Here is a 26,010-nt window from a genome sequence, read left to right as displayed (position 1 = left end):
GCCGCTCGCTGCCCTTCTGGCCCTGGTCCCCGTGCCCGGGGCCCGGGCGCTGTGGCTGGGGCGGCTGGACCCCACGCAGGTGAGGCCGTCCTGTGGGGCGGGGGGCAGGGGCGGCGGGGCGTGGGCGGGGCTGGAGCTGCCGGTCCGCCCGCACCCGCAGCTCCTCGGGCCCTGGTACGTGCTCGCCGTGGCCTCCCGGGAGAAGGGCTTCGCGCTGGAGAGGGACGGGAAGGCCATCGAGGGCGTCGTGGTGACCCTCACCCCCGAGAACCGCCTCCAGCTGCTGTCCTCGCGGCACCGGTGGGTGAGGCGCCCGGGGCCCCCGCGCCGCGCTCCCGCCCTGCTCTCCGTGTCTGTGCCCTGACCCCGCCCGCTGCTGGGCGTCACGCCGGGGAGTTCCCGCACAGCGTGGTGGAGGCTGAGGCCGGACCTGGCCGTGGTGCAGGCTGTCCTCGGCCTACAGGCAGTGCGCACGCGCGTGTGTACGTGCGTGTGCACGTGTGTATGTGTGCACGCGCAATGTGTGTATGCGTGTGTGCACTGTGTATATGTGTGCACACGTGTGTGGGTATGAGTGAGTGTGCATGCGGTGTGTGTGTGCACACGTTTGTGGGTATGTGTGAGTGTGCATGCGGTGTGTGTGCACACGTGTGTGGGTATGTGTGAGTGTGCACTGTGTGTATGTGTGCACACGTGTGTGGGTATGTGTGAGTGTGCATGCGGGGTGTGTGCACACGTGTGTGGGTATGAGTGAGTGTGCATGCGGGGTGTGTGCACACGTGTGTGGGTATGAGTGAGTGTGCATGCAGGGTGTGTGCACACGTGTGTGGGTATGTGTGAGTGTGCATGCGGTGTGTGTGCACACGTGTGTGGGTATGAGTGAGTGTGCATGCAGGGTGTGTGCACACGTGTGTGGGTATGTGTGAGTGTGCATGCGGGGTGGTGCACACGTGTTGGGTATGTGTGAGTGTGCATGCGGGGTGTGTGCAGTGTGTATTCACATGTGTGGGTATGTGTGTGTGCATCTGCATGTGTGTATGTGGGGCAGCTGTGAGTGCATGTGGTGTGTGTGTGTGTGTGTGGTATGTATGTATGTGTGCGTCTGTGGGTATGTGTGTGTATGTGTGTGTGTGTGCCCGCCCATGCAGCCCCCCAGCCCACGGGCAGCCCCCCCATAACTGATGCCTTTGACTCGTGTCCTCGTCACCGCACGGCCCCGCCCCCAACCTGACACCCAGCGGTGAGAGCTGCACGTTAGTACCACAGTGTTTCCCCAATCTTATTTTTTTTAAAGATTTATTTATTTGAAAGGCAGAGTGAGAGAGAGAGAGAGAGAGGTCGTCCATCCACGGTTCATTTCCCAGTTGGCTGCAACGGCCAGAGCTGTGCCGATCCGAAGCCAGGAGCCAGGAGCTTCCTCCGGGTCTCCCCCGTGGGTGCAGGGCCCGAGCACTTGGGCATCTTCCACTGCCTTCCAGGTCACAGCAGAGAGCTGGATCAGAAGAGGAGCAGCCGGGACTTGAACCGGCACCCATGTGGGATGCCAGTGCTGCAGGCGGCGCCTTTCCCCGCTGTGCCGCAGCGCCGGCCCCAGCTCTGTCTTCCAGGGACCGGTTCCGGTTGCTTGGGCTTCCTCTTAGCGTTCCCGGCTTCTTCCCCAGAGGCGTCCGCTCCTTGTATTTCCCACACAGCCCTGCGCTGGGTCAGGCTTGCTTGCCCAGGGGCTGACCGCTGAGGGACTCTGGCCCCTTGGTGGTCTCCACGCTACACCAGACACCGACGTCGCACGCCTGCCTGTCGCCCGTGCCCCTCGAGGCTCTTGGCGCCCCAGGGCCCCTCTCTGTGGGGAGGCAGAGCGCCTGTGGCACACGCTCGCCGCCACTGGCCACGCCAGACCCCCGACCCTCGCCCCTGCGCCCTTGACCCTGGGCTGCTGGTGCCGTTTCCGTCCAGGCTGGAGGGGTGCACCCGGCAGGAGGTGGAGCTGGTGAAGCAGACTTCCGGCTGGGTCTTCGAGAATCCCTGTGAGTACCAGGGCCTCAGTGGCCGACGCTGCCCAGCCCTGGTGCCCCAGGCCCTGTCCGCAGGCCCAGGGGGAGAGCGGCTCGCCCCGAGGGTGAGGCAGACCCCTGGGCAGAGTGCTCAGGCCCCGCCCTGCAGTGCTCAGATGCCAGTGGGGCCCTGCTGTGGCCCCAGGACCCACGGGTGCAAAGGCCGGTGCCTGGCCGGAGGCCATCACCCCACAGGGCAGGGCTGTCTGTCTGTCTGTCCATTGGTGACTGAGGGCCCCTCGTGCAGGCCCCAGGGGGTGAGGGACCAGGGCCAGAGCTCGGGGGCTCTGGGCCCACTGGGCCCACTGGGAGGGCCCCTGCGGAGGTCGGGTGGGCCCAGCGGCCCCCGGGGCTTTTGCGTGGCAGCCCGCGGCGTGCTGGAGTACCGCGTGCTTGGCACCACTTCAGAGACTTCGCCGTGGTCTTCACCCAGCTGGAGTTTGGGGGAGGAGACCTTCAACACCGTGGAGCTGTACAGTGAGCTGGGGGGTAGGGTGGGGGGCTCCGGGCAGAGCTCACCCTCGTGCAGGGGCGTGGCGCTGGGGGAGACGGGGCGAGCTCCCCTCGCGGCCGCTGCCCTGCCGACCGACTGCGCCCGCGGCAGGTCGCACGGCAGACGGCCAGCGGCGAGGCCCTTCGGCTCTTCAGCAAGTGGAGCAAGGGCCTGGGCTTCCTGTCCCAGCAGCAGGCGCAGCTGCAGAAGGACGGTGGGTGGCAGCCGCGGCGGCCGGGGCGGCTCCGACGCCCACCAGGCGCGACGGGCGGGTGCGGACCTGGGGCCACGTCCCAGCCTCTGAGAGGGGCTTTAAGGAGTCACCATCCCCACCGAGTCAGGCTCCCGGGCCGGCCCTGTCCTGGGGTGGGGGCTTCCTGCCACCACGGCCCCCGCTTACGGCAGCCTTGCCTCCCCCAGTCACCTGCGCACAGAAGATCCTGCAGGTAGGTGCCTCCTGTGCACCCCCGGGGACCCTGGCTCAAGCCTGCTGCTGGACGGGGCGGGGCGGGAGCCCCTCCGGCGAGCCAGGCCCCTGACGTGCACCCCGTTTGCAGTGAGGGCTGCGGCCGCAGCGGGGACAGCGGGGACGGCGCCCGCAGTGTCCTGGGGAGGCCGGCCAGCGCTGCCCGGGGCTCTTGCTCCCATCAGAATAAAGCGATTCCACAGCAACGCACCAGGCCTCGGGACTGTGGTTGGGTGGGGCTTCGACTGCGCGGGGAGGAGGTGGGACGATGGCAGGGGGCCCGTCACAGAACCAGCACCAGGACAAGGGGCTCGCCTCTGTCCTGGTCGTCTGTCCTGGTCCTCTGATGTCCCCTGGGTCGGGGTACAGCGCAAGCTGCCCCTCCCCAGGCCCCGACTCGGCTTGGCAGGTGGGGGCCGGTCAGTGCCCGCGGCAAATTGTGCAGGAGGCCGGGGGAGGGAGGGAGCTGGCACTGGTGACCACCAGGACCCCTTGGCTGGGCGGCCAGGGCAAGAGGACACGGCTGGGACCGCCCTGGCCCAGACCGGGCGGCTGACCCTGGTTCCAGGCCGGGGCCGGGGCTGGGGCCGGGGCCAGGCAGGGGCCAGGCAGGGGCCAGGCAGGGGTCCAGGGCCCTGGAGGCTGAGCTTGCCGGTGCTTGTGGTTCTGGTGGGTGTGGGGGCGGCCCGAGGTCCTGGGAGAAGTGTGGGCTGGGGGCTGCCCCTTGCTTGTGTGAGGTGAGCTGTGCGCGGGTGCCCGTGTCCTCCAGGCTGGCCCGTCATGCTTGCACACGCATGCACACACGCACACTCATGCACAAATGCACACACACATGTGTCCGCCCCGGGTGTGGGACCTGCTTGAGCACCGAGATGCCTCGGCCCCGAGAGGGCGGCCCAGGGGCCCGAGTCCCACGGCCGCTGCCCGTGCTGCCCGTGCTGCCTGCTCCAGCCCTTTGCTCTCGCCAGAGGCGCCAGGTGCCTGCTGCCGGTGACACGGCCCAGGGCTGTTGCTGGGACGCGTGCTGACCTCGGGCCCAGGGCAGCACGGGATGTGGGGTGTCCAGGAAGGGAGGAGGGGGCCCCACCTCCATCCTCAGGGGCCTCCCAGGCAGGGCACCTGCTGCAGGGCAGGGCTGGGGGCTTGCAGGGCCGGCTCCTCTGTGCCAGGAGGTGGAGCACAGCCCAGAGCCACACCTGCCGCCCACCCCCGCCTGGCGGGCTCTGGGCTCCGGGCTGGGTCATTCGCCCACAGCGGGCCGAGCGGGACAGTGTGGGGGCCTTGGCAGCCACCGAAGGGTGAGGATGCGTCTGGGGCTGCCAGCGCTGGTGCTGGTCCTGGCCGTGGGCTCCCAACTGCAGGAGGACACCCCCAGGGAGTCCCACAACATCAACTGGAACAAGGTGAGGCCAGGAGCTCTGAGGAGTGGACGCGGGGGCCGGGGGTGGCAGGACGGGAGAAAGGTGCTGGAGCCAGAGACGGTCCCCACGGGGCAGCCGTGGGCGCCGTGGCTGAGGGCCGTGGCAGACGAGCCCCCGCCCCCAGAGGCCCTTGAAGGAAGGAGTGGGGGCCACTGGGGCCAGTGGGGGAGGCCCCAACCTGCAGGTGCCGTGAGCCCCGCCCAGACTGGCTCTCCTCAGCCCGGCTCTGGGGCCGGAGCCCAGTGGGGGACGGGCACTCCTGGCTGGTGCAGGACGGTCTGGGCCTTGGGAAAGGGTCCCGTCGTGTTCCCTTGGTTTTGGGGCCGGGAGCCTGGGGAGGGGCAGCCCCGGGAGGCCCCGGACGCCGTCCTCCTCCGGCTGACCCCCCCGCAGTTTTCAGGGTTCTGGTACATTCTGGCCGTTGCCACTGATGCCCAGGGCTTCCCGGCAGGCAGAGACAACACGAAGCTGGGGGCCCTCGTGCTGAAGCTGGACCGACCTGGCCGGCTGAAGATGAGCCTCACCTTCAGCAGGTGAGTGCGGGCGTGGCCCAGCCGGGCCCACCTGCCCAGGAGGCGGGAGCCGGCCGGTGGGCAGTGTGGCAGCTCCGCAGGGGCTGACTTCCGGAGAAGCCGCTAGCCGTGGGCGTGGGGAACATTCCCTTCAGCCGCAGGCTGTGGGCCCACCTGGAAAACGACAAGGCCAGCACACTCTCGGTGCACCTGCCTCCCCCAGGTCTCCGGGCAGAGGCGGGACCTGGGCTGGGCGCGCGGCAGCGGACGGGGGGCGGCCGCCCTGGCCCTCCGGCTCGCGCCTGCCTCCTCCCCAGGACGCAGGGCTGCCGGTCCTGGGTGGTGACGCTGAAGAAAGACCGCAAGAAGGCTGTGTTCAGAAACACCTGTGCGTGAGCGGGCCGCGGGCGGGGCTGCGTTCAGAAACACCTGTGCGTGAGCGGGCCGTGGGCGGGGCTGTGTTCAGAAACACCTGTGCGTGAGCGGGCCGTGGGGCGGGGCCGCGCTGCCGGGTGGGAGGGGCTGTGTGCCCGATGGGCGGGGTCTGTGCAGCCGTGGCTCCCCCGCAGCCCCCGTGCCCCGGAGGACAGACCCCCCGCCCGGGACTGGAGGGCAGCGGGCTGTGGCCCCAGAGCTGCGCGTCTGCTGGCGGGGGTCCGGGGTGAGCGGCGGCCTGGGTGGGGCGGGCGCCAGCGGCGGCTCCGGGCGCTCTTGCAGTGAAAGGGGTGAAGGGCCTCCACGTGCTGTTCACCGACTACGGCCAGAGCCTGGTCCACCTGCGCCTGGGCCGCGGCGGCCGCACCGCCAAGAGCCTGATGCTGCTCAGTGAGTGCCAGCGCCCGGGGAGGGAGGGGCGGGCCGGGCCTCCGGTGCGGCCGGTGGACGCCGGTGGACGCCGGTGGACGCCGGTGCCGCCCGCAGGCAGGCAGTCCATCTCCAGCTTCTGGACTCTGAAAGAATTTCTGAACACGTGCGAGGTTCTGGGCTGTCCACGGCGGCCACCTTGCTGCAGAAGGACGGTGAGCTCTGCCTCCAGCTCAGCCCGGAATCGCGGGGGGGGGGGGGGGGGGGGAAGGGGAGGGAAGCGCGGGCGGGGGGAGGGGAGGGAAGGGCGGGCGGGGGGAGTGGGCTTTGAGAGGGGCGCCCAGAGCAGGCCATGCGTGGCCATGGCTCCCTGCGGCACACGTGGGTCCACGTGGACCAGACGCTGCCTCCAGGCAGCGCCAGGCCCCCACTGCCTCTGTCTCCCGCAGCCTCCTGTGCCGACACCGCCCTGCCCTGACGGCCGCTGCCTTCTTTTTCTCCTTTCCACCCGTGGGGCACCCACGCCTGGGGCAGCGCTTCAGGCGCCAGCGCCAGCCAGACTCCAGTGGTGGTCAGAGAGGCGTCAGTGACCCTGCCGCGGGCCGCGTGAAGCCCAGGGGGCTCTGGCTCTGCCCCCGCAGAGCCGCGCCCCTGTCTGTGTGAAATACACCACAGGCCGGCCCAGCCCAGGCTCTGCCGTGTGCCGTGTCTCTGTGCCACCGCCCGGGAGCCCCACGGGTCCTGCATCAGCACCCGCCGTGCCTTGGGCTGGTGGGAGCAAGACAGGCAAGGCTGTTCTAGAACCTTCTTTAATAGGAGAGGCCTTCGCCAGTCACACACTCGGCCGCACACGGCAGGCGCAGGCCTGAGGCCACAGGGGCCCACCGACTCACCGTCTCGTGGAGCTGGGGTACGAGGGTGCTGGGGGAGAACACAGGGTTCCACGAAGCCCCAGCGCGGAGACCTGGGAGCTCGGGGGACACTGGGGTGGACAGAGCGGCCAGCAGTGGGGGGACCCGGGCAATGGGCGCTGTGCTGAGGGCGTGGGGGCTGCCCGTGGGTCTCCCACCAGTCGGCTGTGCAAGAGGTCGGGCGTCGAGGGCAGGGCCTGGCTCGGAAGAGGCCGCTGCGTGGAGAGGGACTGAGAGGCGGGGCCGGCGTGGGGCACGCGAGCGTGCCTGGGAGGGCACCAGGGAGGACCAGGCTGGGGGCCACTCCCAGGGCTGCCCGGAGGTCTCCAGAGGGTAGGGAAGCGATGAGAGCAGGCACTGCCGTCCCGCCTCACCCCTCCCAGCCCCCTGGGATGCCCCTCGCCCCCTTAGCGCAGAGCTGCCCAGCATGTGCCGAGGGCCATGGGCACGGGGTGGGGGGCGAGGGGTGCAGGCCTCCAGCCCCCACACGAGCTGGTGCCCCCTGCATGGATGCAGACCCTCCCGTGGGGGCACAAGCCTTGGTGTCCACGACAGACCTGCACCCGAACGGGCTCCTCTGAACCCCAGAACTGCAGTCTGTGGAGCCCCCACATGGGCACATCCCGGGGAAGAGAGAGACAACCAGGGAGCGGCCGGGCCCGGGGAGGGCCTGGGGGGGCAGTGTCCCCGGAAGCTGGTGCCCGGGGGCCCTGGGGGTTCTCTGCTGCCCTGCCCCTGCCTCTTCCGAGGAGGGAAACAGGCCCCGCCCAGTGCCATGTCCCTGCTGTGTCCCACGAGGCCCCCGCTTGTCACCGACTCAGCCAGCGCCTCTGCCTGCACGGCTCTTCACGGGGATTTGGGGCGGGGTTAGGGCGCAGCGGGTCACGGCTCTGCCTGCCACGCAGTCCACGCAGCTCCCTGCCGCTGGCCTGGGAAGGCAACGGAGGATGGCTGAGGGCTGGGCCTGCACCTGCGTGGGGGACCCGGATGGAGCTCCTGCCTCCTGGTCTGGTCCTGGCGGTTGGGGCCATTCGGGGAGTGAGGCCAGGGGATGGAAGACTCTCTCTCTCTCTCTCTCTCCCTCTCTCTCTTGAGGTTTTGCCTTTCAAATAAGTCAAATAAATGAATCCTGAATGAAAAATTGTGGGTTTGCTGTGTTTGCTTCGAATTTCCTCCGGAGACTAAAAGCCACACTTACACAAGTCCACAGAAACGCGCCTCTCCCTCTAGACTATCTGAAAGGGAGACAGAGGGCGAGGGAGGGAGGGAGGGAGTCAGTGTTGGGTGTCGGGTGCTTGGGTGTCCCACCCCTCACTCCTGGGTGAGTGTTGGGTGCCGGGCTCTGAGGGTGTCCCACCCCTCACTCCTGGTGAGTGCTGGGTGTCGGGCGCTGAGGCTTCACCCCCGGCTGCCTGGGCTCACACGTCGGGGACACTGGGAGCTGTCAGGGAGCTCCCTCAGGCCCTGGTCAGTGCAGGGATGTGTGCACGTCCAGCCCTCAGTCCCTGGAGCCCTGAGGCTCTGAGCGCCTGGTGACCCCTGGGGCTGCCCCCGCCAGTGGACCCAGCCGCGGGGTCCGTGCGTCCAGGCTGCCCATCGCTGCTGAGGTCTCGGGTGGGCTCGGGTGCTGGGCCAGGGTGCTGGCACCTGGTGTGGACCTGCAGCCCAGCACGGGGAGAGGTAATGGCCCGGTGTTCCGGCCGCCCCAGCAGAGCCACAGGTGCATGTCCGGGGCCTGGGCCGCCTGAGGACTCAGGGTCCCACAGGGCCGGGGGGGCGTGTGGGGGAGAAGGGAGGGCTTCCTCCCCAGGAGGCGGAGGGTGTCCGCTGGACGTGGGCCGCTGACCGCAGGACGGGCCGCGCGCTCTGAGGCAGGACGCTGACGGCCCTGGGTGGGTGCAGGGGCCAAGCTCTTCCTGCAGCCCTGGCCGTGCCTCCGGGGGTTCAGGGCCTTCGTCTGCCCGGCAGATCCAATGACCCTTACCCCGCGCGCCCGCGCCGCTGACCGGGGCTCAAGGCCGCGACTCCCTGCCCTGGGGTCCTGCCTTCCTGGGCCGGGCTGCCCACAGGGTCAGCGGCCACGTCCCGCAGGGCAGGGGCGCCCTCTGGGGCTGCACTCTCCAAGTGAGGGAGGCTGGCTCGCGAGTGTGCACACACACGCAACCCACACCCGCTCGCGTGTTCGTGTGCACACCTCGTGCACACCCATGCAGGCACACGGGTGTGGACACACACAGCTGCACACACACACATGCATGCATGCGGCCAGCGCCATGTGCAGTCCACGCACGCACAGTGCACACGTGCACACACGCAACCCACAAATGTGTGCATAAGTCACATGTGTGTACACGCATGCACACATGGTACCTCCTTACACGTTCTCAGCAGATGGGCAGCTGCAGTGTGATGGGTGGAGGGGGGCTGGCCTGTGCCCCTGACCCCTGACCTCTTGAAGACCGGAGGGCCAGGGCTCTGTCCTGTACTCACGGTGGCCACTCAGCCGGGCCCTCAAGGGCCGGGGCTGTTGTGGGAGACCGGGCTGGGCTGCAGGCTCCAAGGCCTGGCTGAGTGTGGTGTGGGTCTGTGCGCCAGGGCACCCCGGGGTGGGCCGCGGCCACCTCTGGGTGCTGAACTGGGACTTGCCCGCTGCCCGCTGCGCCGTGAGCGGCAGCCGGACTCTCCCGGGAAGCTGTCACTCTGCTCCTCCCGCACGGGCTGCAGAATCCGGGATTTTCTCCCGGAAAGCCCTCCAGCCTGAGGCCAGGCCCCGGCCCCCAGCGCCCTCCCCACCTCCCGGGGCCGCGGTGCAGCCACCGAGCTGCAGCCCCTTCCGACCCAACCCGACCCGACCCGACAAGAACTCAGCGCTGGGAGGCGCCTGCACTGAGCACGTGCGGACTGTCTCTTTCATTGTTCTGAAGACGGCGCATCAGAGAGAGGGCTCGTGTGGCACCTGCGAGGGCGAGCGTCACAGGGGTGAGCAGGGCCCAGGTCACAGGGAGGAGGTGAGCGGGGGCTGCAGGTCACAGGGGGTGAGTGGGGGCCCAGGACACAGGGAGGAGGTGAGCGGGGGCCCAGGACACAGGGAGGAGGTGAGTAGGGCCCAGGACACAGGGAGGAGGTGAGTGGGGGCTGCAGGTCACAGGGGGTGAGCGGGGGCCCAGGACACAGGGAGGAGGTGAGTGGGGGCTGCAGGTCACAGGGAGGAGGTGAGCGGGGGTCCAGGACACAGGGAGGAGGTGAGTGGGGGCTGCAGGTCACAGGGGGTGAGCGGGGGCCCAGGACACAGGGAGGAGGTGAGTGGGGGCTGCAGGTCACAGGGGGTGAGCGGGGGCCCAGGACACAGGGAGGAGGTGAGTGGGGGCTGCAGGTCACAGGGGGTGAGCGGGGGCCCAGGACACAGGGAGGAGGTGAGCAGGGGCCCAGGACACAGGGAGGAGGTGAGCGGGGGCCCAGGTCACAGGGAGGAGGTGAGCGGGGGTCCAGGACACAGGGGGTGAGTGGGGGCCCAGGACACAGGGAGGAGGTGAGTGGGGGCTGCAGGTCACAGGGGGTGAGTGGGGGCCCAGGACACAGGGAGGAGGTGAGCGGGGGCCCAGGACACAGGGAGGAGGTGAGTAGGGCCCAGGACACAGGGAGGAGGTGAGTGGGGGCTGCAGGTCACAGGGGGTGAGCGGGGGCCCAGGACACAGGGAGGAGGTGAGTGGGGGCTGCAGGTCACAGGGAGGAGGTGAGCGGGGGTCCAGGACACAGGGAGGAGGTGAGTGGGGGCTGCAGGTCACAGGGGGTGAGCGGGGGCCCAGGACACAGGGAGGAGGTGAGTGGGGGCTGCAGGTCACAGGGGGTGAGCGGGGGCCCAGGACACAGGGAGGAGGTGAGTGGGGGCTGCAGGTCACAGGGGGTGAGCGGGGGCCCAGGACACAGGGAGGAGGTGAGTGGGGGCTGCAGGTCACAGGGGGTGAGCGGGGGCCCAGGACACAGGGAGGAGGTGAGCAGGGGCCCAGGACACAGGGAGGAGGTGAGCGGGGGCCCAGGTCACAGGGAGGAGGTGAGCGGGGGTCCAGGACACAGGGGGTGAGTGGGGGCCCAGGACACAGGGAGGAGGTGAGTGGGGGCTGCAGGTCACAGGGGGTGAGCGGGGGCCCAGGACACAGGGAGGAGGTGAGCGGGGGCCCAGGTCACAGGGAGGAGGTGAGTGGGGGCTGCAGGTCACAGGGGGTGAGCGGGGGCCCAGGACACAGCGAGGAGGTGAGTGGGGGCTGCAGGTCACAGGGGGTGAGTGGGGGCCCAGGTCACAGGGAGGAGGTGAGCGGGGCCCAGGACACAGGGAGGAGGTGAGCAGGGCCCAGGACACAGGGAGGAGGTGAGCGGGGGCCCAGGACACAGGGAGGAGGTGAGTAGGGCCCAGGACACAGGGAGGAGGTGAGTGGGGGCTGCAGGTCACAGGGGGTGAGCGGGGGCCCAGGACACAGGGAGGAGGTGAGTGGGGGCTGCAGGTCACAGGGGGTGAGTGGGGGCCCAGGACACAGGGAGGAGGTGAGTGGGGGCTGCAGGTCACAGGGGGTGAGCGGGGGCCCAGGACACAGGGAGGAGGTGAGCGGGGGCTGCAGGTCACAGGGGGTGAGTGGGGGCCCAGGACACAGGGAGGAGGTGAGTGGGGGCTGCAGGTCACAGGGGGTGAGCGGGGGCCCAGGACACAGGGAGGAGGTGAGTGGGGCTGCAGGTCACAGGGGGTGAGCGGGGGCCCAGGACACAGGGAGGAGGTGAGTGGGGGCTGCAGGTCACAGGGGGTGAGCAGGGGCCCAGGACACAGGGAGGAGGTGAGCAGGGGCCCAGGTGTCACAGGGGTGAGTGGGGGCCCAGGACACAGGTGAGATCAGCCCATCCGCTGACTTCCTGGGACCCAGCAGGCTCCTCCCCCACATTGCCGCCCCTGGCCCCCCTCCTGGCTCAGATCTGTGCTCCCGGGGCTGTGGCAGGGAGCCCCCCCACCCCGAGAGAGCCACCCCACGCTGGCCTGCCTGTAGCTTGGTGGTTTTTAAGCTTCTGCTTGTGAATTACTGAGGGGTTCACGGGACGCCGAGTGGGCGGTGTGGACGGGGGCCCCACACCTTCCCCAGTGCCCCAGGGGTGCCTCTCGGAGGTCAGTGGGCGTCCCGGCCAGGGCGTGGCGGGGGCAGGTGGAGGGTTCTCTCTGCCGCCTGTGCATGTGCCGATGCAGAGCTGTCCTCGGCCACGGAGGGCTCCCTGCGGTCCCACCGCCCCTCCGTGCACTCGCTGAGCGCGTCCCGTCCAGGGGACCCCTCAGCGTGGGCTCTGGGGGTCTGCGTACTCTTTTTCACTGCTGAGCCCTCCGGGGTCCGGGTGCCAGTTTGCAAACCCAGTCCCCTGCAGGCTTGTGCGCGTCAGAGGAAGCTGCCTGTGTGTGCAGACCTTCGGCCAGGGCGTGCGCTGAGGGTTGCTCCGGGTTGGCACAGTGGTGGAGCCCCCACCCCGTGTCAGGTGCCTGGGACGGAGCCCCCCCCCTTCCGACCCAGCTCCCTCCCAGGCACCTCGGAGGCAGCAGTGATGGCTCCAGCACCCGGGCCCTGCACCCACGCGGGAGACCTGGATGGAGCTCCTGGCTCCTGGCCCCTGCCTGGCCCAGCCCCGGCTGGCTGCTGTGGGAGGATGGGGAGTGAGCGGTGAACGGACCATCTCTGTCAGTCTTAGGAATGCACACCTCTCCTGGAAAAGAGAACGCGCGAGAAAGGGCCAGGCTGTCTCCCAGCATGCACCAGGCTGTCTCCCAGCATGCACCAGGCGCCCTCAGGCTGCACGGCCGCTCCCATGGTGTTTCACTGCCCCGCGCTGGGCGCCCCGGGCCTGGGTCTTTTGGGCCCGACTCGCACAAGCTGCTCACCCCGACCCTGGGTCCACCTCCCCAGGCCATGTCAGTTTTTCTAAGCACCAGGCTCGGCGGCCGCAGGACGGCAGGGTGCCCACGGGCAGGCGCTGCTACAGCTCTGCCGGCACAGGCAACCACCCTCAGCTTCGGGCTGCACCCCGGCTACGGGGAGCTCCGGAGGTTAAGGGGCAGCCGTGGTGACAGGAGGACAGGCCAGCAGCCAGCGCTCCTCCCCTGGACGCGCCTGCAGCGACTCTGACGGCTGCCCGCCGGCCGGCCACAACTGAGCTCGCTCCAGGTCGACCACAGCAGGTGTCTAGGAGACAAACCTCAGGGAAGCCCAGGCGGGGCGGGGGTGGGGGCGGCTGCGGGGACCCCAGGCAGCTCAGGCACCGCCACCAAGGGGAGTTCACGTTTAACCAGACTCCAAGTACCCGTCCTCCGGGCACAGGCGGCCCCGCCCTCTGGGGGCGGCTCTCCTCCAGAAGCTCTGCGGCCTCTGCAAGTGGCCGCCGTCCACGTTGGAGGACAGCAGGGGGAAGCGGCCACGTCAGCCAGGGGAAGGCACCAGCAGACGGGCAGCAACGCGGGTGCCGCCCAGGGGCTCCTGTTTGATTTTATTTATTTGAAAGGCAGAGTTAGAGAGCGAGAGAGAGCGAGAGCGCGCCCGGTCACTCAGAGTGGGGACAGTGGTGAAATGGAGACAATGCACCTGGTCGGGCAGGTGGGCGGCTCAGCGGAGTGGAGAGCTGGGCGGAGTCTGTGTTCAGACTGGGGTCCACACGGGGTCCAGTGGGGCTGGTAAGGACGGGGTCCACACGGGGTCCAGTGGGGCTGGTAAGGGCAGGGGTCCACAGGGGTCCAGTGGGGCTGGTAAGGACGGGGTCCACACGGGGTCCAGTGGGGCTGGTAAGGACGGGGTCCACACGGGGTTAGTGGGGCTGGTAAGGACGGGGTCCACACGGGGTCCAGTGGGGCTGGTAAGGACGGGGTCCACACGGGGTCCAGTGGGGCTGGTAAGGACGGGGTCCACACGGGGTCCAGTGGGGCTGGTAAGGACGGGGTCCACACGGGGTCCAGTGGGGCTGGTAAGGGCAGGGGTCCACACGGGGTTAGTGGGGCTGGTAAGGATGGGGTCCACACGGGGTCCAGTGGGGCTGGTAAGGGCAGGGGTCCACAGGGGTCCAGTGGGGCTGGTAAGGGCAGGGGTCCACACGGGGTTAGTGGGGCTGGTAAGGACGGGGTCCACACGGGGTCCAGTGGGGCTGGTAAGGACGGGGTCCACACGGGGTCCAGTGGGGCTGGTAAGGGCAGGGGTCCACACGGGGTCCAGTGGGGCTGGTAAGGACGGGGTCCACACGGGGTTAGTGGGGCTGGTAAGGGCAGGGGTCCACACGGGGTCCAGTGGGGCTGGTAAGGACGGGGTCCACACGGGGTTAGTGGGGCTGGTAAGGGCAGGGGTCCACAGGGGTCCAGTGGGGCTGGTAAGGGCAGGGGTCCACACGGGGTTAGTGGGGCTGGTAAGGGCAGGGGTCCACACGGGGTCCAGTGGGGCTGGTAAGGGCAGGGGTCCACAGGGGTCCAGTGGGGCTGGTAAGGGCAGGGGTCCAGCCCCCCCAGGACACAGGGCTGCTGCGTGTGGATCAGGCGACTCCCCCAGGGCTCTGCTTGGTGCTGTCCGGGGGAGCCCAGCTGGCCGGGGCAGAGGCGCCTCCCCCAGGCCCTGCCCTGGAGGAAGACGTGATGGCTCACTGCTCCTTATCCTCAGGCCAGGCGACCCGCGTGGTGCTGAGCCGCGAGGACCCTCCTGGGGGGCTGAGACCCCTCTAAGTCAGCAGGGCCTGGGCGGGACTCCGCCGTGGGAGATGCCGGGCTGGGCCTGCAGACTGCTCCCCTCGGCCCCTCTCACACACGGGCTAACTTCTCACTTCCTACCCAGCAAATGGGGACAGACACCTGTCAGCGTCCGGAGAGGGTCTCAGAGCCCCGACAAGGCACAGGAGGTGTGTGCAGCCCTGCCGGAGGCCGCAGGTCCATGCACCGGGCTCCACGCCCTCCACGGGACCAGGGCCCCCCTCGCGCCTGCATTAACTCTGGGGACCCGACCTCACCGCCTCCGTCCCGGACGCCTGGATCAGCAGGCGAGGCGCGAGGCTCCCCGGAGTCTTACACGGAGCCCCGAGACCCAGAATCGTGGCGCAGGCTTTGCCAGCAGCCCTCCTCAGCCTCAGATGGCCCCCGGGAGCGCTGCCGGGAGACCCCTCCTCAGCCCGGACTTCCTCTCTGGTCCACCATCAATCCGGGTCGGGTACAAAAGGCTCTCAGAACACGGGAACCCAACTCCGCCAGTGCCAGTTTCCAAGATCCCCCCGGTGTGGACAGGGCCGGCGCAGCCCCGCACCCCACACGGGTGCCGGTTCGAGCCCCGGCCGCTCCACCTCCATCCAGCTCCCTGCTGTGGCCCGGGAGAGCAGCGGCAGATGGCGGAGTGCCTGGGCCCCTGCACCCGCGGGGGAGACCTGGACGGAGCTCCTGGCTTCGGCCTGGCCCGGCCCCGGCCGTTGTGGCCATGTGGGGAGTGAACCAGCGGATGGAAGACCTCTCCCTCTCTCTCCTTCTCCCTCTCTGCAACCCACTTCAGAATGAATAATTAAATCTTTTTAAAACAACGTGGAAAAGGAGCCGCTCCGGCCCACTGCGGCCTCCGGGGAGGGAGCTCCCAGCACAGCCCGGCTACTGCACCTGTGCGCCCGCGCGGTGAGCTCTCGGGGAGCTCGACACCGGGCCGGCAGGGGTGCACCTGCCCCTGCACAGCTGCACACGCCCGGGCCCCAGCCGGCCCTTGGAGGACCCCGGGGACCACGCTGCGTCCTCCCCGCGGGGCTCAGAGCCGGGCCGGGCTCCACCACGACCACACCCGCGGCGCCTCTCCCGACGCCCCAGGAGACGTGGGCCGCCCGGGCCAGCGGCAGGTGGGAGGCGGCGGGTGCGGGCCGACGGAGTCACGGGGACCGGACAACCGCGCGCGTGGGCCGGGTGCGGGCCGACGGGGTCACGGGGACCGGGACAACCTCGTGCGTGGGGCGGGTGCGGGCCGACGGGGTCACGGGGACCGGGACAGCCGCGTGCGTGGGGCGGGTGCGGGCCAACGGGGTCACGGGGACCGGGACAGCCGCGTGCGTGGGGCGGGTGCGGGGCCGACAGAGTCACGGGGACAAGGACAGCCGCGTGCGTGGGGCGGGTGCGGGCCGACGGGGGGGTCACGGGGACCGGGACAGCCGCGTGCGTGGGGCGGGTGCGGGCCGACGGGGTCACGGGGACCGGGACAGCCGCGTGCGTGGGGTGGGTGCGGGGCCGACAGAGTCACGGGGACCGGACAACCTCGCGCGTGGGGCGGGTGCGGGCCGACGGGGTCACGGGGACCGGGACAACCTCGCGCGGGGGCGGGTGCGGGCCGACGGGGCCCCGGACAACCTCGCGCGTGGGGCGGGTGCGGGGCCGACCGGGTGTACGCTGCCAGAACCGGGGAGACCCCGTGGGCACCGACGTCACAGTCGCAGGGTGCCATGACCCCGGCCCCCTTCTAGAAAGCCCCGGAAGCGCCTTCGGTTGTGAAAGGGACCCCGCCCGTCCTCTCGCAGACCCCCACAGTTCCCGAGTGGGGCAGGACCCCGGGGTCCCCGCTCCGCGGCCCCACCCCGCCCCTCCGTGCCGGGCGCTCCCTTCCCACGATGCACCGCGGCTCATCCGGGTCCCGCGCGAGGCGGCGCCGCGCGGAGCACGCGGAGGGGCCGCCATGACGCTCCCGGAGCACCGCGCGCGCCGCGAGGCCGCGTCTCCTCAGGACGCGAGGAAGGCGGGTGCGCGCGGGGTGCGGAAGGTTCTGGACCGGCGCCGGGCGCGCGCGGGCCTGGGGAGTCCCGGGGCCGGGCTCCGAGGGGCTCAGGGGCGGGCGGCGGGCGGCGGGCGGCGGGACGTCCCGCCCTCCTCGCACCGAGAGCCCCGCCGGCCTCACCCCGCCCCCGGGCGGCGTCCTGGCCGAGGGGACTGGACCGCGCCGCGATGGGTCCCCGCGTGGGGGGCGGGTCCCCGCGTGGGGGGCGGGCTGCGGGGGGCGGGTCCCCGCGTGCGGGGCGGGCTGCGGGGGCGGGTCCCCGCGTGCGGGGCGGGCTGTGAGGGGCGGGTCCCCGTGTGCGGGGCGGGCTGCGGGGGCGGGTCCCCTCGTGCGGGGCGGGCTGCGGGGGGCGGGTCCCCGCGTGGGGGGCGGGCTGCGGGGGGCGGGTCCCCGTGTGCGGGGCGGGCTGCGGGGGGCGGGTCTCCTCGTGCGGGGCGGGCCGCGGGGGGCGGGTCCCCGCGGGGGGGGGGGCGGGCCGCGGGGGGCGGGTCCCCTCGTGTGGGGCGGGCTGCGGGGGGCGGGTCTCCTCGTGGGGGGCTGGTCCCCGCGTGGGGGGCGGGTCTCCTCGTGCGGGGCGGGCTGCGGGGGGCGGGTCCCCGCGTGTGGGGCGGGCTGCGGGGGGCGGGTCTCCTCGTGGGGGGCGGGTCCCCGCGTGGGGGGCGGGTCTCCTCGTGCGGGGCGGGCTGCGGGGGGCGGGTCCCCGCGTGGGGGGCGGGTCCCCGCGTGTGGGGCGGGTCTCCTCGTGTGGGGCGGGCTGTGAGGGGCGGGTCCCCGCGTGGGGGTCCCCTCGTGCGGGGCGGCCTGGCCTCTCCCGCGCTCCTGCTCGGCTCCCGCGTCGGGGTGGGGGCTCCTGGGTGCTGGGTGCAGGGTGCGCCCGGGGAGGAGGCGGCCGCAGCGGCGCCGATGGGGAGGGGCCAGGAGTGTGGGGGACCTGCGGCCGGGGCGGGCGGGCTCTGCTACCCCGCGGAGGGGCGGAGTCCGGTTCGGTCGGGGGGTGGGGGGGTGGGGATCGGTCCCGCGGCCTGGGCTGGGTCGGTGGGGGTCTCCTGCGGTCACCTGACCCACAACCGCAGACAGGAGGGAAGAGCTTGTCTGGGAGAGTGTGTAAAAAGACAGCAGCCGGCCGGACCCACCCGCACGCCCTCAGGCCCCCTCGCGTGCACCGGAGGGGCTTCGACAGCCTCGCACGTGCGAGGGTGCAGGTCGTCTCCCACGCAGCTTCCCTTCTCGCTCTATGCGGGAGGTGTTGGGACCTGACGTGTTCACTGCTCGTTTAAACGGAGGCCATGCACGTTGTGGCGGGAAGCATCGGGCCATACATCCCGGGGGGGGGCAGGGCCATACATCCCGGGGGAGGGCAGGGCCGTACATCCCCAGGAGCTGGGGGGGCCATACATCCCGGGGAGCTGGGGGGGCAGGGCCATGCATCCCAGGGGGGCTGGGGGGGCAGGATGCCATGTATCCCGGGGGAGGGGGGGCAGGGCCGTGCATCCCGGGGAGCTGGGGGGCAGGGCCGTGCATCCCGGGGAGCTGGGGGGGCAGGGCCGTACATCCCGGGGAGCGGGGGGGGGCAGGGCCATGCATCCCGGGGAGCTGGGGGGGCAGGATGCCATGTATCCCGGGGGAGGGGGGGCAGGGCCGTGCATCCCGGGGAGCTGGGGGGCAGGGCCGTGCATCCCGGGGAGCGGGGGGGGGCAGGGCCGTGCATCCCGGGGGAGGGGGGCAGGGCCGTGCATCCCGGGGAGCCTACTGTACTTTCCTTGCCCTCAAGGCCCGGCCTGGCTCCTGGGCTGGTGCGGGCCGGGGCCTGTCCTGGCACTGTAGCCGGCTCCCCAGCAAGCCAGAGTGCGGAAGTGGAGCCGGCATTTACAAGCTGGGGGCTCCGACTCCTGCATGACTTGTTTGCACGCCAGGTGCCGGGGGAGGTGGTCTGTCCCCGGGTCGGGGCCCAGATGTCCGCAGCGCCGGGCTGGGCCGGGCCGAAGCCGGGGGCCTGGAGCTCCGGCCGGGTCTGGGCACTGGGCCGCCTCCACTGTCCCCAGCAGTTACAGGGCTCCCACGTGGGAGCCTGACGCCGAGCCCGGCGCGGACGGGCGGGCTTTTCCCCGGAACTCACGCGGTGCGCCTCCCTGCCCAGTAGTAACAGAGCGCGATGAAACGTGAGCGGAGGTGTGGACGGGGCGGGGGGGGGGGGCGTCCCGCTGGCCCCGCCCCCACGAGGCCCTGCGCCCTGCAGAGCGCGGTGGGCGCCACGTGGGCAGGGTCTCAGGGGCCCCACCCCTTCCGCTCCTGGGGCGCGGGGACGTGGCCGCACGTCCAAGCGCCGATCGGAGAATCAGTGACCGCCGGCTCGCCGGCCAGCAGGCCACGGGAGCACACGGTGGCGTGGGGGCGGAGCGCAGAGGAGGGAGCACGCGACACGGGTGGCCACACGCAGGAGTCTCGCGCACGCCATGTGTGTGCCAGGGCGGCCCGGCGGCTGGGGGCAGGAGGCGGGCCGGGCGCCCCAGAGCTCAGCAGACTGCCCCCGAGACGCTCGCCCTATCACTGCCGATGGGCCTCCAGGGCTGATCTCACAGGTCTGCAGGAGGAAAATCTCTCAGTAGTTGTTGGAAATTCAGATTGCACCCGGGGTTCCCTACACCCGCTGACCCCCGCCCTGCAGACGGGGAGGTGCACACCGCCGCGGGCGCCCACCTCCCTGCTCCTGGGCTCCGAGGGCACAGGACTCAGGCGCTGAGACAGGAGCGCCCAGTCCCTAGGAAGGGGCCGACCTGGGGACAGCAGCCTCTCAGGCACAGCGACCTCCACCCTGTGAGCAGGCGACCCCCCCAGCCCAGCAGTGAGCTGAGGACGGCCCAGGGCCCAGGGCAGGCGAGCGGGGGCAGGGCCCAGAGCCCTGGAGAGGCCGGAGGAGCCCCGGGCACGGAGCTGGGGGACAGACGGCTCCCCTCTCGGCGCAGTGGGAGGGGAGCGGTGTGGAGCTGGGGCTGGGCTGGGGCGGGAGACGTGGGGGCCGGGCTGGGGTCCCCCGCCGCCTGCTGGGGGCACCGCTGTGTGAGGCACAGGGAACAGGTGCGGTGGCAGGTGGGGGAGGGCTCATCGCCGCCCCCTGCTGTTTTCCAGGAAAACGCTGCCCCCTGCAGCCCCTGCTCCTTGGGCTCCTTCTCCTCCTGGTCTTCTTTGGGTAAGAAACCTGCGGTGCTGGGCGGGGGGAGGGGCAGCCTTAGACGTGGGGGCACCCCCAGCCACCCACCCCAGCACTGCAGCAGTGGGGAGGGGCGGCGACAGCTGTCACTCAAACTCCACCCCACCCTTCCCTTCTGCTGAGCACAGAGGGACGTGGGGAGGGCACTCCGTCCCGGGCACAGAGGGGACGTGGGGAGGGCACTCCGTCCCGGGCACAGAGGGGACGTGGGGAGGGCACTCCGTCCCGGGCACAGAGGGGACGTGGGGAGGGCACTCCATCCCGGGCACAGAGGGGACATGGGGAGGGCACTCCGTCCCGGGCACAGAGGGGACGTGGGGAGGGCACTCCGTCCCGGGCACAGAGGGGACGTGGGGAGGGCACTCCGTCCTGGGCACAGAGGGGGCGTGGGGAGGGCACTCCGTCCTGGGCACAGAGGGGACGTGGGGGAGGGCACTCCGTCCTCCTGGGCACAGAGGGGACGTGGGGAGGGCACTCCGTCCTCCTGGGCACAGAGGGGACGTGGGGAGGGCACTCCGTCCCGGGCACAGGGGGGACGTGGGGAGGGCACTCCGTCCCGGGCACAGAGGGGACGTGGGGAGGGCACTCCGTCCTCCTGGGCACAGAGGGGACGTGGGGAGGGCACTCCGTCCCGGGCACAGAGGGGACATGGGGAGGGCACTCCGTCCCGGGCACAGAGGGGACGCGGGGAGGGCACTCCGTCCCGGGCACAGAGGGGACGTGGGGAGGGCACTCCGTCCCGGGCACAGGGGGGACGTGGGGAGGGCACTCCGTCCTGGCACAGAGGGGACGTGGGGAGGGCTCTCCGTCCCGGGCACAGAGGGGACGTGGGGAGGGCACTCCGTCCCGGGCACAGAGGGGACGTGGGGAGGGCACTCCGTCCCGGGCACAGGGGGGACGTGGGGAGGGCACTCCGTCCTGGCACAGGGGGGACGTGGGGAGGGCACTCCGTCCCGGGCACAGGGGGGACGTGGGGAGGGCACTCCGTCCTGGCACAGGGGGGACGTGGGGAGGGCACTCCGTCCCGGGCACAGGGGGGACGTGGGGAGGGCACTCCGTCCCGGGCACAGGGGGGACGTGGGGAGGGCTCTCCGTCCCGGGCACAGGGGGGACGTGGGGAGGGCACTCCGTCCTGGCACAGAGGGGACGTGGGGAGGGCTCTCCGTCCCGGGCACAGAGGGGACGTGGGGAGGGCACTCCGTCCCGGGCACAGGGGGGACGTGGGGAGGGCACTCCGTCCTGGCACAGGGGGGACGTGGGGAGGGCTCTCCGTCCCGGGCACAGGGGGGACGTGGGGAGGGCACTCCGTCCTGGCACAGGGGGGACGTGGGGAGGGCTCTCCGTCCCGGGCACAGAGGGGACGTGGGGAGGGCACTCCGTCCCGGGCACAGGGGGGACGTGGGGAGGGCACTCCGTCCTGGCACAGAGGGGACGTGGGGAGGGCTCTCCGTCCCGGGCACAGAGGGGACGTGGGGAGGGCACTCCGTCCCGGGCACAGGGGGGACGTGGGGAGGGCTCTCCGTCCCGGGCACAGGGGGGACGTGGGGAGGGCACTCCGTCCCGGGCACAGGGGGGACGTGGGGAGGGCACTCCGTCCCGGGCACAGAGGGGACGTGGGGAGGGCACTCCGTCCCGGGCACAGAGGGGACGTGGGGAGGGCACTCCGTCCCGGGCACAGGGGGGACGTGGGGAGGGCTCTCCGTCCCGGGCACAGGGGGGACGTGGGGAGGGCACTCCGTCCCGGGCACAGAGGGGACGTGGGGAGGGCACTCCGTCCCGGGCACAGGGGGGACGTGGGGAGGGCACTCCGTCCCGGGCACAGAGGGGACGTGGGGAGGGCACTCCGTCCTGGCACAGAGGGGACGCTGGGAGGGCACTCCGTCCTCCAGGGCCGGGAGGGGAAGCCGAGTCAGGGCCAGGCCGTGAGCTGCTTCCAGAGGCTCCTGGAACCCCAGAGTGAGGTCCGGCCAGGGCTCCTGGGGCGTCTGCCGCACAGGGAGGAAAGGCGCTGGCGTGGCCTCAGGCTGCACACACCCGGCGGGGGGACCCTGCAGCTGCCACGGGCCCCCACACAGCCCCAGCCCCAGGGTCCTCCCCAGCCCACCTTGCGGCCGCCTGGGCTGGGCCGGGACCTGGCAGCCTCCCAGGAGGCTCTGTGCTGTGTGCAGGGAGGGGGACGGGGGGCTGGGCTCTGCGTCCTGACCCCCCCCCCCCCCCCGCTCTTCCCGCAGCTACGGGTTCCTGAGCTCCAGACGCCCGATGCCAGGAGGCCTGGGAGTCAGGCCTGGGTGAGTGTGGGGGGTGCCGGCCTCAGGCCTGGTCGCTGCTCCCTGGGCTCCCCCGCCCCCCCCCTCCAGGCTCTGCCCAGAGCAGCCCCGGCCCCTCCACGGCTTGGAGGGCCCCAGGCACTGCTGCCCTCGGCTCTGGCTCCAGCCCGACCTCCCCGTGCCCTGCGGCCCTGACTGGGCCCCGAGGCTTCCTCCTCTCTGCCCGTGCCCGCTCCTGACCGCGGCTGTCAGTGCTGCCCCGGTCTCCCTCCTGTCCCGCCTCTCTGCCCGGACCCCCGGTCTCTGTGCCCCCTCGTCCCTCACAGAAGCTGCAGTGATCTTTCTGGAAATTGTAGTGGCGGGAGGCTCTCTGTGATCTGACCGGGCCTGCCCAGCCTCCCCACCCCCACCCCTACCCCCACCCCACCCCAGCCTGGGGCTGCAGCCTCAGCACCTTCATCCTCCAGGCTGACCTCTGACCCCGTGACCTCCCCCTCCCCTCCCCACCGCCACCGCGCACCCCGTTCCTCCTCCTGCCCTGTGGGACTGAGGACCTAGCGCCTCAGTGGACCTGGCCCGCACAGCTGATGCCTCCCCGCTCCCCCTTCGGAGAGGCAGTGGCTGCCTTTAGGGGGGCCTGGTTCTGTCTCCTGGGCCCCAAGGGCTTTGGGGGGGCAGTGCACAGCTGGTCCGCGCCTCTGCTGCCCCTCCCTGCCGCTCCCTGGGCCATGTCCAGCCCCTCCCTGCCCACACGGACTCACAGGGACCCCTTGGACCTCCCTGCAGCCTGCGGGGCCCCCTCTCCCAGCTCACTGAGCCTGTCCTTCCTGGGGTCCCCGATGGTGGCCGACAGGCACCGCGGGGGCTCAGGCAGTGTGTGTGGGCCGCACCGTGCACGCCCCCGCGCCCGCGCCCCGCCCCTCCCGAAACTCATCGCGCTCTGTGTCCTGCAGGATGCTGTACCCCCAGCCCAAGGCGCTGACTCCCTCGTGAGTGCCGGGCGTGTCCTGGGGGTCAGGCAAGGGCGGCGCTGGGCCGGGGGGGGGGGGGGGGGCGGGGCGGGGGGGCGTTCCCTCTCCCGTCCTCTGCGGGGCCTCCAGGCTCGGCCGCAGTGCTCCTGTCCTGTTCTCTGGCCCTGGCCCGGCCCCTGCTGTCCTTATCCCCCTGGGGCCTAGGGGCTGTGGGGGGTCTTCCTACAGTGGGAGGGGCCTCCTGGTCCCGAGTGGGCAGCGGGGCTGGGGCGGGCTGAGCCGGCCGCGAGCCGCTGGCTGGAGTCTGGGTGTCCTCGGCTTGGTGTCCTGCCGAGTCCTCCGGAAGGGGCGGCCCTGGGGGCGGAGGCCGAGTCGGGGTCCCGGGTGGGGGCGGCTGTGTTGCCCACCCTCCTGCCGGCCCCGCGTTGCCGCGTGGCTGTCCCCGTGCAGACGGAGCGACGTCCTCGTGCTGACCCCCTGGCTGGCTCCCATCGTGTGGGAGGGGACCTTCAGCCCCGAGATCCTGGACGAGCAGTTCCGGCTGCAGAACGTGACTGTGGGACTGACCGTGTTTGCTGTTAAGAAGTGAGTGGGGGGCGGACACCTCGGCTGTCCACGCCCGCCTTGCACCCAGGACTGGGGAGGGCGGGGTGAGGGCGGCTGTCTGCTCTCTGGGCAGTGGACACTGATGCCCGCAGAGCTAGGGCCCCGTGGGCTCAGGTGCAGGATGGCGTGGACAGCGAGGTGGGGCCCAGCCAGCCCCGGAGAGGTGGCTGACCTCTGACCTGGCATCCGGGTCTGTCCGGCCTCGCGGGACCTCAGGCCGCCGCTGGGCCTGGTGGAGCCGCACAGGCAGGACAGGGCTGGTGACAGCAGCGGGGAAGCCGTGGGCACGGGTGGGGGCGGGGGGGCTGCTGTGCCGAGCTCAGGCCTGGCTCCTGCTGGGGAGGGTCTGCTGGGGGGGGTCTGGGGGTGCGAGCCCGGCCCAGTTGTGTGCACACTCCCCCCCCCCGAGATTTACTCACAGCCAGGTGTGGGGCAGCACGGGGAGCAGTCCTAGCGCCTGTTCCAGAAACTTCCGGGGGGGGAGGTGGGGGCATCCACGGGGAGCCCATGGTGGGGGTGTGGCCCGGGGGACCTGCAGGGCAGCTGGAGACCCTCCCGGGAGGGGCGGCACATGTGTTGGACCTGGGAGCTTTTGCCCTTGGGCTGCAATTCGTGGCCGAGTTCCTCTGCCTCTTCCTGCTGGGTGCCTGCCCCCATCTCGGGGGGAGTTAAATGGGGCGGAGCCACAGATACACCCAGGACGGCACGGGAGAGTGTGGCGGGTGCTCGCTCAGCCTCAGGAGGTCCTGTGTCCCCCGGGCCAGGTAGCCTGTGGCCACCTGGGGTTTGTGCTGACCCCGCTCCCCGTGGCCTCCTGGGGTGGGTGTGACCCTGCTCCCCGCGGCCTCCTGGGCAGGTGTGACCCTGCTCCCCACGGCCTCCTGGGCAGGTGTGACCCTGCTCCCCATGGCCTCCTGGGGCAGGTGTGACCCCACACCCCATGGCCTCCTGGGGTGGGTGTGACCCCGGCTCCCTGTGGCCTCCTGGGCGGGTGTGACCTCACTCCCCGTGGCCTCCTGGGCAGGTGTGACCCTGCTCCCTGTGGCCTCCTGGGCAGGTGTGACCCTGCTCCCCGTGGCCTCCTGGGCGGGTGTGACCCTGCTCCCTGTGGCCTCCTGGGCAGGTGTGACCCTGCTCCCCGTGGCCTCCTGGGGTGGGTGTGACCCCGCTCCCCGTGGCCTCCTGGGTGGGTGTGACCCCGCTCCCGCCTGCCGTCGCCTCCCTGCAGGTACGTGGCTTTCCTGCGGCTGTTCCTGGAGACGGCGGAGCAGCACTTCATGGTGGGCCACCGCGTCACCTACTACGTCTTCACCGACCGGCCGGCCGACGTGCCCCACGTGCCGCTGCGGGAGGGCCGGCAGCTGGCGGTGCTGGCCGTGCGCAGCCACGCGCGCTGGCAGGATGTGTCCATGCACCGCATGGAGGTGATCAGCCGCTTCTCGGAGCAGCGCTTCCGCCGCGAGGTGGACTACCTGGTGTGCGCCGACGTGGACATGAAGTTCCGGGACCGCGTGGGCGTGGAGATCCTCAGCCCGCTGTTCGGCACCCTGCACCCCGGCTTCTACAGAGCCGACCGCCGGGCCTTCGCCTACGAGCGGCGGCCGCGCTCCCAGGCGTACATCCCCCCGGACGAGGGCGACTTCTACTACATGGGGGCCTTGTTCGGGGGCTCGGTGGCCGAGGTGCAGCGGCTGGCCAGCGCCTGTCACCAGGCCACGGTGCTGGACAAGGCCAACGGCATCGAGGCCGTGTGGCATGACGAGAGCCACCTGAACAGGTACCTGCTGTACCACAAGCCCACCAAGGTGCTGTCCCCCGAGTACCTGTGGGACCAGCGGCTGCTGGGCTGGCCCTCGGTCATGAAGAAGCTGAGGTTCGTGGCTGTGCCCAAGAACCACGAGGAGATGCGGAGCCCGTGAGGGGCGTGGAGGGCAGGGCCTGGCCGCCTGTGCTCCCTCCCGGCCGCCCCGCGCCAGAAGTGGTTTTGGGAGAAAGGGGGCAGGGGCTCCGCTTCCTCTCCCCGTGGAGAGAGACGGCTGCAGCCGAGCTGCCCAGCCCACGTCCAGGCAGGCCCAGCCCTCTGCCCCCCAGAGACACGCACAGCCACGTGGACACACAGGTACACGGACACGCACAGCCACGTGGACACGCACATGGTACACGGACATGCACAGCCACGTGCACGTGGACACACAGACGTGCAGAGACACAGATGCACACACAGCCATGCACATGGACACACACTCAGCCCCGGCGCTTTCTCCGGCACAAGTTCCCAGTGGCCACCAGCAGCTCCCGCCGAGCGTGCCCGGGCCCTGTGCCGGGCGGCGGCCGTGGTCTGGGACGAGGCCTCAGGCGTGTGCAGAGACTGTCAGGGTCGGGGGGCCGGGTTCCTCCTGTGCTGCCTCTAAGGACCCCGTCGCTCTGTTTCTCGCCTTCAGCTGTGACCCATTCGCGTTCTCTTGTGGACCGTGTGGTGCACTCGTGTGTGTTGTATGCAGTGCGTACACTGGTA

General features: G+C 71.2%; 3 protein-coding genes across 12 annotated transcripts in view; all 3 read left to right on the top strand.

Moving 5' to 3' along the window:
* Nucleotides 1-3,232, top strand: part of LCN6 (lipocalin 6) — a 3,583-nt gene extending 351 nt beyond the window's left edge. Inside the window, 9 exon segments of the mRNA XM_089322799.1 lie at nucleotides 1-79; nucleotides 161-300; nucleotides 1,954-2,024; nucleotides 2,418-2,450; nucleotides 2,453-2,493; nucleotides 2,495-2,545; nucleotides 2,656-2,758; nucleotides 2,965-2,990; nucleotides 3,102-3,232. The exon segment at nucleotides 1-79 is cut by the window's left edge and continues 351 nt beyond it. Of these exon segments, the coding sequence (XP_089178925.1) occupies nucleotides 1-79; nucleotides 161-300; nucleotides 1,954-2,024; nucleotides 2,418-2,450; nucleotides 2,453-2,493; nucleotides 2,495-2,545; nucleotides 2,656-2,758; nucleotides 2,965-2,990; nucleotides 3,102-3,104 (547 nt within the window). The 3' untranslated portion in view covers nucleotides 3,105-3,232.
* A 121-nt stretch (nucleotides 3,233-3,353) lies between these two features.
* Nucleotides 3,354-6,437, top strand: LCN10 (lipocalin 10). 9 transcript variants are annotated; one of them, XM_089322786.1, is made up of 6 exons: nucleotides 3,358-4,413; nucleotides 4,870-4,964; nucleotides 5,261-5,417; nucleotides 5,661-5,768; nucleotides 5,865-5,962; nucleotides 6,197-6,437. In XM_089322786.1, the coding sequence occupies exons 1-6, from the start codon at nucleotides 4,062-4,064 to the stop codon at nucleotides 6,335-6,337; spliced, it is 951 nt and encodes a 316-aa protein (XP_089178912.1). In that variant the 5' UTR covers nucleotides 3,358-4,061; the 3' UTR covers nucleotides 6,338-6,437. The 9 variants fall into 9 exon arrangements, with proteins under 9 accessions (XP_089178918.1, XP_089178912.1, XP_089178922.1 ...); XM_089322782.1 differs by having other exon boundaries at nucleotides 3,361-4,413; nucleotides 4,883-4,964; nucleotides 5,167-5,417; XM_089322790.1 differs by having other exon boundaries at nucleotides 3,368-4,413; nucleotides 4,883-4,964; nucleotides 5,261-5,331.
* A 9,866-nt stretch (nucleotides 6,438-16,303) lies between these two features.
* LOC138843246 (histo-blood group ABO system transferase 2) lies at nucleotides 16,304-26,010 on the top strand. Of its 2 annotated transcripts, XM_089322770.1 has the most exons (6): nucleotides 16,304-16,408; nucleotides 19,570-19,630; nucleotides 21,883-21,939; nucleotides 22,872-22,907; nucleotides 23,340-23,474; nucleotides 24,724-26,010. In XM_089322770.1, the coding sequence occupies exons 1-6, from the start codon at nucleotides 16,345-16,347 to the stop codon at nucleotides 25,412-25,414; spliced, it is 1,044 nt and encodes a 347-aa protein (XP_089178896.1). In that variant the 5' UTR covers nucleotides 16,304-16,344; the 3' UTR covers nucleotides 25,415-26,010. The 2 variants fall into 2 exon arrangements, with proteins under 2 accessions (XP_089178896.1, XP_089178901.1); XM_089322775.1 differs by lacking the exon at nucleotides 19,570-19,630 and having other exon boundaries at nucleotides 16,312-16,408.

The sequence above is a fragment of the Oryctolagus cuniculus genome, chromosome 1, assembly GCF_051225735.1.
Source record: "Oryctolagus cuniculus isolate XC-2025 breed Fujian yellow rabbit chromosome 1, ASM5122573v1, whole genome shotgun sequence".
Classification (NCBI taxonomy): domain Eukaryota; kingdom Metazoa; phylum Chordata; class Mammalia; order Lagomorpha; family Leporidae; genus Oryctolagus; species Oryctolagus cuniculus.
The sequence above is the reverse complement of the archived record's forward strand: the minus strand, read 5'-3'. Positions and strand labels throughout refer to the sequence as shown.

Bases quoted from the DNA above. Each gene is read 5' to 3' on its own strand.
- LCN10 (XM_089322782.1), top strand. From the start codon at position 4,062: ATGTGGGGTGTCCAGGAAGGGAGGAGGGGGCCCCACCTCCATCCTCAG. The intron at 4,414-4,882 runs GTGAGGCCAGGA...GCTTCCCGGCAG, and splicing joins ACAACATCAACTGGAACAAG to GCAGAGACAACACGAAGCTG. The intron at 5,963-6,196 runs GTGAGCTCTGCC...TGTCTCCCGCAG, and splicing joins CACCTTGCTGCAGAAGGACG to CCTCCTGTGCCGACACCGCC.
- LOC138843246 (XM_089322770.1), top strand. From the start codon at position 16,345: ATGACGCTCCCGGAGCACCGCGCGCGCCGCGAGGCCGCGTCTCCTCAG. The intron at 21,940-22,871 runs GTGAGTGTGGGG...TGTGTCCTGCAG, and splicing joins GGCCTGGGAGTCAGGCCTGG to GATGCTGTACCCCCAGCCCA. The intron at 23,475-24,723 runs GTGAGTGGGGGG...GCCTCCCTGCAG, and splicing joins ACCGTGTTTGCTGTTAAGAA to GTACGTGGCTTTCCTGCGGC.